Raw genomic sequence first — 14,059 nt, 5'->3', positions numbered from 1 at the left:
GCCAGAGGAGAGAAGAAAACGGAGACAGAAAAAGATATTTGAAGAAATAATGCTGCAAAATTATTATAAAAACGTGCATAATTTAAAGAATCAAGAAGTTTTTCACACCACAAGCATAATTAAGAGAAGGAAAACTATCTCTAGGCACACAGTCCAGCTGCTGAAACCAAGATAAAGGGAGTATCTTGAAAACAGAGGAAACTGGCACATACCTGCAGGGAAACGATGGTTACGGGGACCACCGTGTTCCCGTCAGAAACTACAGCGGATAGAGACAGTGGATCATCTCTAAGGTGTTGAGAGAAAAGAGAAAAAAAGTTTGCAGCACACAATCTGCAGCAAAAGCATTCTTCCAGAAGACAAAAGCATTTTCAGATAAAGAAAGCTAAGAACATTCATCACCGACAGAGCTGAGCTGCGTGAAGTGCTGAAGGAGCTTCTCTCATCTGAGAAAAGGACGCAGCATCACAGCGCCAGGTTCAGAAGGGCGACAGCCCTGGGGCTGGGAACGCGGGCGCGGCCCAAGGACACTTCCCCTCACATTGTTGCATTATGCATAGGAGTTTAAATTGTAAGACACACTTTACTGCATTTGTTTTATCGAATTCTCTCATAGTGCTTACAGAGCATGTAGGTCAGGTTCAGCCAACAACAAAACCACGGTCATCAAAGTGGAGCGGTACCAGCCAGCGGAATGGGGTAGAAACGTCAACAGACGGCCTCTTATGCAGCCTCCTGATTCTGACTAAAGTGGCATTGCAGTCACATGGCGAAAAGGAAACGTTTTTCCATAAGTAGTGCTAGAATAATTAGAAAACCATATGAGAAAAAATGAACTTTGACCCTAATTCACACATTTCACAAAAATTAATATGAGATGGACCATAACTGTGAAATCTAAAATATTTAAAGATTTAAGGGAAAATATAGGATCTTTTTGGTATAGGTATGCAAAGGTTTCTTAGGCCACAGAAAAAATAATCATAAAAGAAAAAAAGGTGATAATTAGCTTTAGGAAAATTAGAAATATTTGCTGATTAAAGACTCCATGAGAAAATAGACAAGCAGGTTCCTGAGTAGGAGAAAATATTCACAAAGCATGTATCTAGAAAATGACTTGTCACCCTCTAATATTAGAATAGAGAAATTGTTTTAAGAATCCACACATCCATTCTCAAAGGAAAGTCATTTTCAGCGTTTCTGTCTTAATTAGTCCGTGACAGGTCGTCCCTGTGGGCTGGGTTCCCGTGACACCACGGCTGTCACTGACTCTGTACCGTAGATACATGTTTTAACATTAAAACAAAAGCATCTTGTCCTGTGCAATCTCTTTTTTTGATTGCAATACTGGTGTTGAATAGTATGATTTTTAGAACTGAATATTTAAACATACTGTGACAGTGGGTATGTTTAAATATTTTTGCCTTTTTAAAAAAAATTTCAATATTAAGAGGGTACAGATGTTTTTGATACATGGCTTGAGTCAGGGTGATAAATGTGCCCAACACCCAAATGGTGCTAACTGTGCCTGTTAGATGGGTTTTTGCCCCCCTCCCCCCACTGCTTGATTTCCAATGACTTTTATTAATGCTTCCCTGTGTGGGTGCACTTCTGTGCCCTTCGTCCAATTTATTAGAGTACACGTGGTGTTTGTTTTTCCTTCTTGAGATATTTTGCTTAGGATAATGCTCTCCAGTTCCTTCCAAATTGCTGAGAAAGGCATTAATTCATCCTTTATTATGGCTGAGTAGTACTCCATGGTATACGTCTAAATTTTTAAAATATTCCTCAAAATGATGTTATGGTGGTATATTTGTCAGTTACATGTATTGCTTTTATTTCTGTTTACAAAAGTAATCCTTGCTTAATGCAAAAAACTTAGGAACAGAAGGTTGCTCTGTGTATCCTGCCTGGCGTCACCTTTTTCCCCCGCCTTGAGGAAGAAATCCAGTGACTGGAGTTGGTTACCAGCAAGAAAGAGAGTGACCAGAAATTACAGGAAAATAGACACAATGGAAGAAAAGAGGGCAGTGGATACTACAAACAGAAAAACTGGCCCAAGGAAATGAAGTAAATAGAGCAACTAAAAAGCTTAGAAATAAGTACAATTAAACATCTGAAGAGAGAACCACAGCTATTTATCGGTAGCTTGGTATAAAGAGGACAAAGTCACGTCTCTGGTGATGTACAGACATGACCGGCTAACATGAACATGCGAAATCACAGGAAGGAGAACAGTGGACACAAATGAAACCCTCACACAGGCAGAAAGATGAAGCCAGTGATTTTCCCGAACTTGACAACAGCACAGAGGATATCTTGAGAGGATGTTTAAGAAAAATAGAGTAGAGGAAGCCTTACTATCTACCTAACAGGCTTTCATGAGGTCAAAACAGAGAGACTGGAACAGGGAAAATTATCAATGAGGAAAAAATGTTTCCAATCAGAAGAAAACCATGATCTTTCATATCGAAATGATGTAATGTATGTTAAGTAAGTAGCATGAATAAAAAACAACCACATTGTAACACCAAAGGAAACGAAAAAAGTACACCCACTAGATTTTTTAATAGAATTATTAAATTACTAATATTACTCAAGCAGATACATGTACCAAAATGATATAACTATTAATTCATCATTTTATAATAAATAGAATATTCTCAAAGGTGGGATGAAATTCTTCAGTAAAAACGAAAAGAGCTATATTATTATTGCAACAGTAAAAAAAGAAACTAGCCGCAAATACATTAATTTTATAAGTGAGAAATAATCCCCAATCAATTTTTGTATTTTTCTATCCATTTCTGAAGAAGGAGGTGAGGCATAACGAGGGCGGTAAATCTCTAAGGACGAGCACGCGCACTGGCCTGTGCCCCGCAGGGTGGGGGCGCGGAACTGTCCGGGTCCGCGGGGTCCCGGGGTGGCGGGTGGGGGACACTCTTCGGGTCCTAACGGTCCTCTGTCCAAGTCCCACGGGGTCCCAGGCGGGGACACCGTCCGGGTCGTGCAGTTTCCCGGGGGAGGACACTGTCCACGTCCGCAGGGCCCTGGGGGGACACTGACTTAAGTCCCGCAGGGTCGCGGGGAGGTCACTGTCCCCCGTGACGCTCCGGCCCCTCGGTCCCCGCCCGGACCCGCGGGCGACCTCGCACAGCGTGCCCGAGAAGCCCACCGCGTCTGCCCGCTTCTCAGTCACAAGAACCAACGGCGCCCTCCACCTGCCGGTGGGGAGAGAGCAAACCCTACGTACAACCCTATCAATTTCATCACCCTTGCAGTAAAATCCTGAACATACCATAACGCGCTCCTAAAAACACGTCACGGAACTATCGCGAGAGGGAGGACCGCGTAGTCTCGCGAGGGCGGCTGATGTCGCGAGGCAGAGATCGAGGCCTTCCTCCTTGGAGCCCGGCCAGGCGGGTGTACGGCTGCTGCGAGGGCTGCTCTCCGGCACCATGCCGTCCCCGTTCTCCGTGAGCTCGTTCCCAGTCAGCATTCCCGCCGTCATCACGGTAATTCGCAGCCTGCGCAGTTCCCACTTCCGGCCTCGGCTGCGCTGTGGACACGCTGGGGAGCCGATTGGGGCAGAGATGGGGCGGGCCCTACTGGGCGTGGCCTGGGCTGCGTGTGCGCGTCGCGGGCGTGGCTTGGACGGCGGCGCTGGCGTGCGTGGTGCCGGCTGGGCCGTGCTGGGCGGAGCTCGGGCCTTGTGGGCGTGGTCTAAGGCGGGGCTAGGGCCGTGCGGGCGTGACTTGGGCTCTGTGGGTGTGGCTTAGGGTGGTCGGGAGAGCGCAGAGCTGGCGCTCGTGGGCGGGGACTGGTGGGCGTGGCTATGTCGAGCCTCTGAACGTGGCACAAGGGTTGGGTGCGGCGTGAGGGGCGGAGCTTGGGCCCTGGGGGCGGGGATGGAGGCCCCGCGGGGAGGAGCTTGTCCCTGGGGGCGGGGATGGAGGCCCTGCGGGGAGGAGCTTGTCCCTGGGGGCGGGTCTGGAGGTCGTGCAGGGAGAACCTTAGGTCCTGGGGGCGGGTATGGAGGTCGTGCAGGGAGGAGCTTGGACCATGTGGGCAGGGCGTGCATGCTGGGTCTGGGCCTATTGGTTGGGGCCTGCAGGGGCTGGTGAGCTTGGGGTCTGGAGGTGGGGTGAGGAGACCTCTGTGCTGTGTCCTGGGCATCTGGCAGTGGCCTGGTGGCCCCAGACAGCTGTCCTCAGGCCCCCGTGTCCCTGTGGCCACCCAGGGGTGGTGTGGCCTGCTGGGGTATGGTAGTGCCCTGTGCGCATTTGGGCTCTTGGCCCATGTGCTGATGGGCAGTGATGAGCTTGTCCTTTATTGCCCTGCCTGGTTCTGGGGAGGCACTTCCTGCAGGTGTGCTGACCTGCACAGAGCAGCCGACTCTCAAGTCCCAAAAGGCTTTGCAGGGCTCCTCTCATCCAGTGTGGGGTCAAGGGGGAGGGCTGGGGACAGGTGGGATTGTAAAGTGACCATCTGGAGGGCTGAGCTTCCAAAGCATATGAGCTTCACGAGGGGACTGAGTGTCAGGAGGTGACCTCAGCGTCAGGTGGGGACTGAGTGTCAGGAGGGGACCTCAGTGTCAGGTGGGGATTGAGTAGTGGGGACTGAGCCTCTGGGGAGCTTTGAGTGCCAGGAGGGCACTGGGTCCCTGGTGGCACTGGGCACAGATGACCCTCCTGTGAAGTAGGAGCCTGGGAGGACAGCACTGCTGAGGGCTGGGCGCGTTTCGGAAAGTCAGCACATGCAGGTTAGGGTGGCTCAGCTGTGCCAAGGCTGTCAGAACTAGTCCAAGGAGCTGGAAATGGCATTTCTCGTTGCTGCTCTGGGGCCGGTCAGGGGAGCAGGTGAGGGTGATGAGCCATGGTGTGTTCTCCCAGCAGACAGACTGGACCGAGCCGTGGCTGGTGGGGCTTGCCGTCTTCCACATGCTCTGCCTGCTCCTCACCTGCGTCTCCTCCCAGAGCTACAGACTGCAGATTGGGCATTTCCTGTGCCTCGGTGAGTAAACAGCACAGAATCGCTACAGCGCCGATCACTGTGTGCGTGGAAGTGTGTGTGCACATCGTGTGCGCCTTCTCCGCAGGTGAATGTCTTTACGAGACCTCCCAACCCTGCTACCTGTGTTTGCTTTAGAGTGTCAGCATTAGAGTGTCTGGCTCACGTTATATCAGAAATAGAAATTACGTCTTGCATCACGCTCTTGGTGATCTGTTAGGATGCTATTGAATGTTCTGTGGTGAAGAATGTGTGGCCTTACTCTGTCATGACTGGTAATCGCCCATCTGCGGTTAACACGCGATTTCTGTCTTTCCAGTGCTCTTGGTCTACTGTGCGGAGTACATCAATGAAGTGGCCGCCATGAACTGGAGGTAACCAGCTGCCTGTGCCGTGGGCTGGGGCGAGGAGCTGCCCACGGGGGTATCACGGGGGACACGGGACTCGCAGGGAGACACAGACGCTGCAGCACCTCCTGCCCTGGGTTCAGGCACCTCGTCAGCCGTTGTGAGGACGGGACGCTCTTGGCTGCGCAGGCAGCTGAGCCGGGCTGGCCATGTGGTAACGCCGCAGTGAGGGAGGACAGAACGGGCCAGTTCAGGGAGTTCTAGTTGCAGGATAAATAAGGCGGCGTTTTAGGGAGAGCTCGGAACACGCAGTGGCCAGAGCTGGGCAGTGCCCTGGACGGCTGCGTGCACTCCTGCTCCCTGGGCATCCTCTGGCCGGACGTCCCGGGAGGGGCCGGGCTGCCTGCGCCCTGGCCGTGGGCCCTGTGGTCGGTGCCTCCCTCCCTCCCGCAGCTCAGCACCCGCTTCCCAGTCAGGCCAGCCCCACCGAGCTCAGCCCGACCCAGATGCCCGCTTCACCGCGTCCCCAGCCCTCCCGGACCCCGCAGCAGAGACCTCTTGGCTTCCCTCCTGCTCCCTTTGCCTTCTCTCCCCGCCCATGGACCAGCTGGCCCAGTGCCTCAGCGCCTGGCCCTGCGTGAGCCACGCACAGCCACGCAAGGTGTCCGCCACCGTGGTCTCTGCCCTTTCCAAGATGTTTGCTGGAGACCACCCCACCCAGCACGACCCCGTCCCCCTGCACCCCCAGCCCCTCTGTGCTCAGCTAACGGAGCAGAAAGGGACGTCCTTGTCGTCCTTCCTGATGACCCTCCCCCTCCCTCCACACAGCACTCCTGGCCCTCGCGGACGCGGCTGTGGCCCCCCCCCCCATCCTCTGCGTCGTCCCCCAGCTGAGCCTCACCTGCCCCGCACCTCGGTGGGACCAGATGGATGCCAGGTCCTCCCTGGGCTCCGTCTCGCCAGGCGCTCGTGAGGCAGAAGGCCCTCGTCCTCGGCCCGGTGACCTCCACGCCCACCTGCGATTCCCCCTCCGTCCTCCCTGTGCTTGGGCTTATCAGGAAGGCGACAGGCGTCCCCCTCCCTGTGGCCTCCAGGGAGCCCCGGTGCCCACGGCCACGGCCAGCCCTTCCCTGTCGCACCTGGGTCGCCAGGTGTCGGGGGTGCCCGGACTGTCCCTGGGTCGTGTGGTGAGCATCTTGCAGTTCGGGTGTTTCAAGCAGACTCCCTGCACCCCCCAGAGTGTCGGCTCCGTCTCTCGGCGGCTGCCTCCGTTTCCTGGGGCAGAGATGTCACATCCCTGTCCTCTCCCTTGCCCACCTGGGCCCCGTCCTTGTGACACTGGCCCTCGGGCATCCCGATGGGACTGCCCCACGATGGTCCAGTGTCCCCAGGTCACTCAGGGCTAAAGTAGAATCTTGCAGTGACACCCCCAGCCCTCAGGGACCGGCTCGTTGCTGTCCCTCCTGGCTCTGTCCTGTCAGCCACCGCTGCTGCCCCTGCGGCCCCCACGCGGCCTCCTGCTCCCTGCCCTCCGGCCGCGAGCTCAACAGAGCGAGTTTGTCTTCCCGCTGCCGTGACCCGGGGCCCACGGCTGCCGCGGCTGAGCGGGTTGTGACTTGTCGCTGGCTGCTGAGCCAGTGAGGCCTGAGTGCGAGTCCTGCCTCTGCCCCTGCAGGCTCTGCCCTGGGAAGTGGGAGACCTTTCGCCTTTCCAGGTCTCTTCTCCCGTGAAGAGATGGTGGCACCTGGAAGTGCCAGGGCTGAGTTCAGGGTGCCGGGCGTGCTGGCGCGGCGTGGGCCGGAGCAGCTGCCACGTCACACTCGCAGGAGCCGCTGCTGTGACTGCCCAGGTCTTGAGGACGTCGGGGCGTTGGCATCTTACTGCTGACGTCACGTCCGCTGTGACCCAGGGGCCCCTTGCCCTAGGGAGGTCCTCAGGTCACTGCTGCTTCCGCCAGCGTCCCCCTGTCCCTGTCCCCGTTTCTTGTCCCGTGACCCATGTGTCTTCATGACCAGCGTCACACCTGGGACAAGCCGGAGGCGATGGCAGTGCTGAGGGCCAGGCGGTTCCGCCTCACCGACAGCAGGTCTTTCCGAAAGGTGAGCAGAGAGGTCACTGGAAACTTGTTTTGCCAAGTAATTTTTTGTTTTTTCTCAAAACAGGTTATTTTCAAAATACCAGTACTTTGACTCGAGGGGGATGTTCATTTCTATCGTGTTCTCGGCGCCGCTGCTGCTCAACGCCATGGTCATTGTGGTGCGTACCCCGCGCCCCGCCCCGGGTCTGCCCCCAGGGCTCTTTCCCTTCTCACATCCGCACACGGCCGTCCGCAGGTCCTGTGGGTGCGCCGGACGCTGGGCGCCATGGCCGACCTGAAGCGCGCGCAGGAGAGGAGGAGAGAGAGGAGGAGGAGGAGGAAGGAGGAGTGAGGAAGGTGATGCCATCCCCGCGTCCTGGGGGCGTCGGTTCCGTCCCGTCCCGTGTCCAGCAGGCGGCCTTCGCGGCCGGCTCACGGTCTGACACGCGGCTCCTTGTCTCCACCTCGCGGTGCTGCTGCCCGGCTGCGGGTGCTGTCACACGGCGCTGACCTGGGCCCTGTCGGGTGCCGGGTCTCGGGTGAGGCCGTGGGAACCGTCTCCCCCAGAGTTTCCTGACCTGGAGTTTGATTTGCAGACGTCCACGTTGTTTATGGAATCGGAATGAATTGTAAATGTTCAGTGAATATTAAACCTATGAAGGTAATAAACAGCCCCCTGCCCACGGGCCCTGTGCCCTGCCCATGCTGTGTGTCACAGGTTCTCAGCGCCGGGGGGCGTTGCCTTCCAGGAGAGTCGGGGGACGTTTTTGGCGGGGTGGGGAGGCCTTGCATCTGGTGGGTGGAGCCCGGGGTGTGAACACCCGCAGGGCACAGGACACACCCACAGGGGAGGCCTCCTGAGACCTCTGAGCGAATCTGGAAAACAGACAGGACGTCTGACCCTAACAAACCAGCTGCCCTGAGGCTGCGGCACGGAACACGTGTGAGGAGTGCCAAGCAGAGTGGAAGCCGTAGCCAGGAGTCCGTGGGAAGACTGTGTCGCGTGAGCTTGTGATTTTGCTTCTCAGGACGCAGTATTCAGGGAGCCATTTGGCTGCTTCCACGAGTGCGTTTCCGTGGCAGGTGCAGAGAGGGGTCTGTCCTGCCCACGCACCGCTGTTCGCCACTGCCTGGGTGCTCAGCAACACAGTGCTCTCCGTTTTGTTAGAAATTTTTTTAATCACATGAGTTTGTTTGTAAAGAAATAATTTATATGAACAATCCAAAAAGTTGTAGAACAAGAATAATTTAAAAAGTCATTTAGCACATTCCCTGGACCAAAAACTCTCTCACACCCTCCTTCCCTCCCCCCTGCCCTGCCATTCCATTCCGTTCCCTGGCTTCGTGCTTTATTTTTTGATTCTGACCTTTTATGTTTTCTGTTTTGCACGAGAGGTGTGTATTTAAACACCAGAAGCTGCCCTTGAAGGGGAAGATACGCAGGATCCATCCCACGTGGCCCTTGGGAGTCACCCAGCCCCACTCTGTGTGAGGACAGGTTTGCCCGCACGGAGCAGCCTGGTAGGGAAAGACAGACATTGTCCTTGGTTTTACAGTGATATGTTTAGGGAGTTGATTTTAACCCGGAGACGAGTTGGACAGGTGAACCGTCGCTCTGCGATACCTGCTTTATGATGCGGCTCGTACCCGGTGCGCCCTGGTTCCCGTCAGATCTGCAGCTCCAGAGAGGCAGGTGCTCAGAGGCCAGTTGTTCTTAGACGTGTTGATGAGGGAGATGATGTCGTGCACTGCACCTGGCAGCGCCCAGTTGTGCGTCTCTGAGATTTACCAACTCTGGATGCTCAGTGGAGTTACGGCTTCCAGAGAGTTCACTGCTTCGCAAGTTAGTTTCACAGAAAGGACACGCAAATGGGCCATCACGTTTGAAGGCACAGAACAAACCAGGGAGGCTGTGGGCGCCCCGCATTGTTGGTGTGACGTGCTCACCCCCTGTGTGTTGTGTGCACTGTCCACACGCGGGTTCCTCTGGCTGGGTCTCAGCCTCCCCGTGTGATGGCGTCGCTGGCTTTGCCTGAACTCCGTGTCAGTGACTTACATTGACGTAAAGCATGATGTGGGCTGTTGGTTTTCATTCTGTGTGTGTGCGCATTATATTTTGTTCTCACAAAAACAAACTTCACTTTATTTTTAACTGTTCGGTGAGTTCACACTCAGTGCCTTAAACTGCAGTGTTAACAAGAGTCTTGATGTTCTGTCCTCACGCTGGGGAAAATCCTACGGGCCCAGGTCGCCTGCAGACAGGTGGTAATTTATGCAGGTGGGCAGATGCCCCCGCGCTGAAGAGTCAGGGTGGACGGAAGGTGCCGTGTCCAACCCCCGTCAACACGGAAGGGTTCCCAGGCCACCTCCTGCTCTGTTTCTGTAAAGCAGATGTTTCTGCTCTCTGTTTGTGGACAAAGAGGAAAGGAGATTTATGACTAGAAATATTTTGCGCATTCTAGACCTGTGACACCTTGAATGTACTGATTGCTACACAATAAACTATATCTCTAATAGTGTATGGTATGTTTCCCCCCAAATCGTGTATTTGTTTTGGATCTTCCTGGAAGTGGAAGCAGGAGCACCTGCAACGCCCCCGGGGTCCCCTCACCACCTGGCGCTCAGCTTCCCGGGCCGAGGACATCGGCTGCATCCCTGCAACGCCCCTGGGGTCCCCTCACCGCCTGGCGCTCAGCTTCCTGGGCCGGAGACGTCGGCTGCGTCCCTGCCGGGGAGGACGCTCAGATGCAGACGTGCGTGTCAGGGAACCGAGCAGCAGGGAACTGTTAGCAGGTTCTCTCCCTTCACAGAAGTGGACGTGAGAAGTAAAGCAAGTCCGTTTGTTGAGCAGATTTGGGGGGGCGGGGCTGCGGTGGTGTCGGGTTCTGGGTCGTGGCCTTTCTGTGGGCTGTGGTGGCCTCTTACTGATACTACGAACTAAGAGAGACAGAATTAGAAATAAATATTCATTAGCATTATTCGAAATAAATATTCATTAGCATTTTGCACACGACCCCGGGAGGCGTTGAAGCAGGCAGTTCTGAGCAAGGCCTGAGCTGAGGCCCGTGTGGCCCGCAGAGGAGGCGCGGAAGGTGGAGTGGGAGACGGGAGGGAAGCGTGGGCTCGTGGGGCATCCTTGGCAGCGGGAGAGGATCCCGCGTCCACTTGAGGTAGATCCAGGAGGACGGCAGAGAGAGAGAGAGAGGGGCAGGGTTTGAAAATAAATAAATGAGTTTAAAAAATTCATAATTGGCCGGGCGCGGTGGCTCACACCTGTAATCCCAGCACTCTGGGAGGCTGAGGCAGGAGGATCGCTCGAGGTCAGGAGTTGGAGACCAGCCTGAGCAAGAGCGAGACCCCGTCTCTACTAAAAAATAGAAAGAAATTATCTGGACAACTAAAAATATATAGAAAAAATTAGCCGGGCATGGTGGCGCATGCCTGTAGTCCCAGCTACCTGGGAGGCTGAGGCAAGAGGATCACTTAAGCTCAGGAGTTTGAGGTTGCTGTGAGCGAGGCTGACACCAGGGCACTCACTCTAGCCCGGGCGACAGAGCAAGACTCTGTCTCAAATAAAATAAAATAAAATAAAATAAAATTCATAATTGATTATAACAGCACACTGTCTAGCAAGCAAAATAAATACAAGACAAAGCTACATGGACCCATTGTATCAGCAGTCAAACTGCAGAATAACTAGAATAAAGGTAAAATATTTAACACAGAAAACATTGAAACTAACAAGAATGACAATTTTACACGGACTGTCAACCACCCAAAGCTGTAATAGAAGTTAAAGGAAGGTCAGGATAATACCTTAAAAATGGTGGTAGAAAACAGCTGTCAACCTAGACACGGTGCCCTGGGAAACCGCTTCATGAGTCAGGACAAGTTAAAAACACATTCGGGTGAAGAAGGCTGAGGGGTCTCTCCTCACAGACCCCTGAATCGACCGAGGGACACCCTTTGTGTCTGGGTCAGGGCCGGGGGCTCTGGGGGTGCCAGAGGGACGGTCCCCGTGGGGCAGGTCCAAGCGTGTGGGAACCAGCCCCGGGAAGGGCGCGGTAGAACGAGCAGCCCAGAGGCAGAGAGAGCGGCGGGTACCCCGACTCCGGAGAGGGCGGCGCGATCACCGTGTGAGGCCCGTGTGCGTCAGACCCCCTGGCAGGAGCCTGCGGATGTCGCCAAGGGCGGAGCCGCGTGTTGAAGCCCCACCCACCAGGTGGCTGCATCAGAGATGGCCGGGGAGCCACCCGGGAAACCCAGGCGGGCGGGGGCCCTGTCGGAAGGGACGGCAGAGGGCACCTGTGGGTGCTGGCGTGTGCTCACGTGTGCTGGCGTGTGCTCGGGTGTGTGGCGTGTGCACGTGTGTGCTGGCATGTGCTCTCTCTCTCCACCCACCTGTGAGGACGCAGGACAAACCCTCACCAGGAAACTAATCGGCAGGGTCCCTCGGGAACTCCCAGCTCTGTGGCCGTGTCCGGTCCGAGGTGTTTTGTTCGGCAGCCTGAGCTACGACAGGTTGTAATCGACGTTAGACTTTGTTCAGCGAGCACTGAGGACACGTGACTGGATTTATAACTGCCAAATACGTAGGGAGAGGAAAAACAATAAAAAAAAAACAATCCAAAATGCAGTGAGAAGGGAGAGAAACTTCAAATCCATCCATACATAAAGTAAAACTTTTAAACTGGAATTGAAAAGTAAACACACACACGAAACCCAGTCCATTCTCCAAGTTTATAGTGATGAGCTTGATTCCCACGTCAGCCGGGAGCCGGCGTGGGAGGAGCACACGGACACGGCTGTGCACGCAGGGGGCGTTTGCGGTGGGAAGAGCATCCGGTGTGGTTCAAATCCCAGCAGCTCTAGAACAGAATGAAGCGACCGACAGACACTATCAACAGGCCAGGCACGCAACGCCGCAGAGACTCCCTGACCGATTAGATGGAAGGATCGCAGCGACGTCTCCTGAAACGCGAGACGCTCGGGCCCCACCGCGGCCAGGTGGGTCGGGGGCGGTGGTCTCATGCCGTCTTCTCGATGCCGCCCGCCACGCCTCGTCCCTGCTGTGTGAGCAATTGCGTGGTTTCCTCGGGGCGGCGCGTCCCGTGTGTTTAATGGTTCTGCTGGCGACAGGGCGGGGTTCATTTTTTATCGTGCTCTGTGACCGCGTGTGCCACACGTGCGTCTCTGTGGACCGAATGCTGCCCTGCAGAGTCACAGCACCTGACAACGTCCTCTGCCTGTTCAGAGCACCCCCGTGGCATCCCATCAACTTAGAATAAAACCCCTGTCGGCACAACAGTCGGCAAGACCCCGAAGGCTTTTCCCAGGCCCTGAAGCCCCCTCCCCAGTGAGCAAGTGGACCTGGCGGGAGAGGGACGTGACAGGGGGTCTCCCAGTCTTTCCGAGACCAGACAGCAGTGCTGCACTTGGGACCCACCTGGAGAGACGCAAACAGGAGGGGCGCGGAAGCCGCAGGAGGCAGCTGGGCCGGGTCTTTGGGCCCAGTGACCGAGGGGCCCAGCAGAAGGCCCTGGCTGGGTGGTCTCAGCAAAGAATGTCATCGTACAGAACCTGGCACCACTCCAGGAACCGCGTAAAGTAACAACTTGGGGAGTCTCTGCCCAGCCTCTGCAGAGGAGGCCGCGAGGTCCAGTCACAGGTGTGAGCCGCGCTGCCACCAGCCCTCCCTCGGAGCCGCGTGTCCACCCGGAACCCTTGGGTGTCTCAGTCCCCTGCTGAGTCCTCAGGTCACCCCCAGGGCAGCACAGGAGGACATTCTGTGCCTTTTCTGGACCGAATCCCCTTGTTCCTCAGTTTCCCCCAAGCGCTGAACACAGGCCCCTGTCTGGGAGCCGGGACGACAGCTTGTGCGGGGCAGCTGGCGTCCCTTCTGGTCAGACGTAGCCCGGGGCGGAGGCAGCCACCAGGAGTCGCCCCTGCAGAGCCGCGTGGGCTCTGTCCCCTCCTCTGTCCCGTCCGCTGTCCCGTCCGCTGGCCTCTGGAGGTGGGTGGGGCATTTCCCCAGGCCCTGGTGAGCGGCCCCCCACAGCCCCCACTTGGAAAGGAGACAGGCCCAGGTTCGATCTGTCAAGTCCTCTTAAAAACAGACGTGGGCTGAGTGGCCTGAACAGGCCGCCACATGGCAGCAATTTAGACGTTGCCGCCGCTAATCGACCCCCCTCCCGACAGTCCGCCCGGCAGCACCCCCCGCGGGCAAAGCACTTCAGAATCCCTTCCAGAAAGCGCTGTCCGAGGTTTCTGAGCAGCAACTGCTATTGATTTCATTGCATTCACCGAGTACGCAGAATATTTTGAATACTTAATACGTTTCCCATTATTTAGCGTCTCACAACCAGATAATGGAGGCTCGCAGCAGAGAGGTTCCGGAATGAGCAGTGTCCGCAAATCGCCCCCCGGCTGTCCACAGGCAGTTCCAGGAGACTCGGTTTGTGGGACTTACTGTCACTGTCATGAGCTCACTGCGCATCTGCGAAGCCATCCCCAAGGCCCCCCGCGCAGCGCAGCCGAGCTGCGGATAAAGCCCAGGCCCCAGCACCGGGCACTCAGCATGGTCCCAGCCCCCGGGCCATCTCACAGGTAAAGTCCCTCCGAGCTT

The 14,059-nt window shown here is 55.7% G+C and overlaps 1 protein-coding gene and 1 long non-coding RNA gene across 3 annotated transcripts; one reads left to right on the top strand and one right to left on the bottom strand.

Moving 5' to 3' along the window:
* Window positions 1-2,750: 2,750 nt before the first annotated feature.
* Window positions 2,751-3,629, bottom strand: LOC123636558. The gene is made up of 2 exons (XR_006734609.1): window positions 3,299-3,629; window positions 2,751-3,050 (listed from the first exon to the last, which is right to left on the bottom strand). It is a non-coding gene; the product is annotated as an uncharacterized LOC123636558 (long non-coding RNA).
* Window positions 3,371-9,955, top strand: TMEM18 (transmembrane protein 18). Of its 2 annotated transcripts, none has more exons than XM_045548957.1 (5): window positions 3,371-3,515; window positions 4,896-5,013; window positions 5,330-5,384; window positions 7,520-7,613; window positions 7,691-9,955. In XM_045548957.1, exons 1-5 carry the CDS (start codon window positions 3,459-3,461, stop codon window positions 7,784-7,786), a joined length of 420 nt encoding a protein of 139 aa, XP_045404913.1. In that variant the 5' UTR covers window positions 3,371-3,458; the 3' UTR covers window positions 7,787-9,955. The 2 variants fall into 2 exon arrangements, with proteins under 2 accessions (XP_045404913.1, XP_045404912.1); XM_045548956.1 differs by having other exon boundaries at window positions 3,372-3,515; window positions 4,893-5,013.
* The last annotated feature ends 4,104 nt before the right edge of the window (window positions 9,956-14,059 follow it).

This window comes from Lemur catta, chromosome 4 (genome assembly GCF_020740605.2).
Source record: "Lemur catta isolate mLemCat1 chromosome 4, mLemCat1.pri, whole genome shotgun sequence".
Lineage (NCBI taxonomy): Eukaryota > Metazoa > Chordata > Mammalia > Primates > Lemuridae > Lemur > Lemur catta.
The sequence above is the reverse complement of the archived record's forward strand: the minus strand, read 5'-3'. Positions and strand labels throughout refer to the sequence as shown.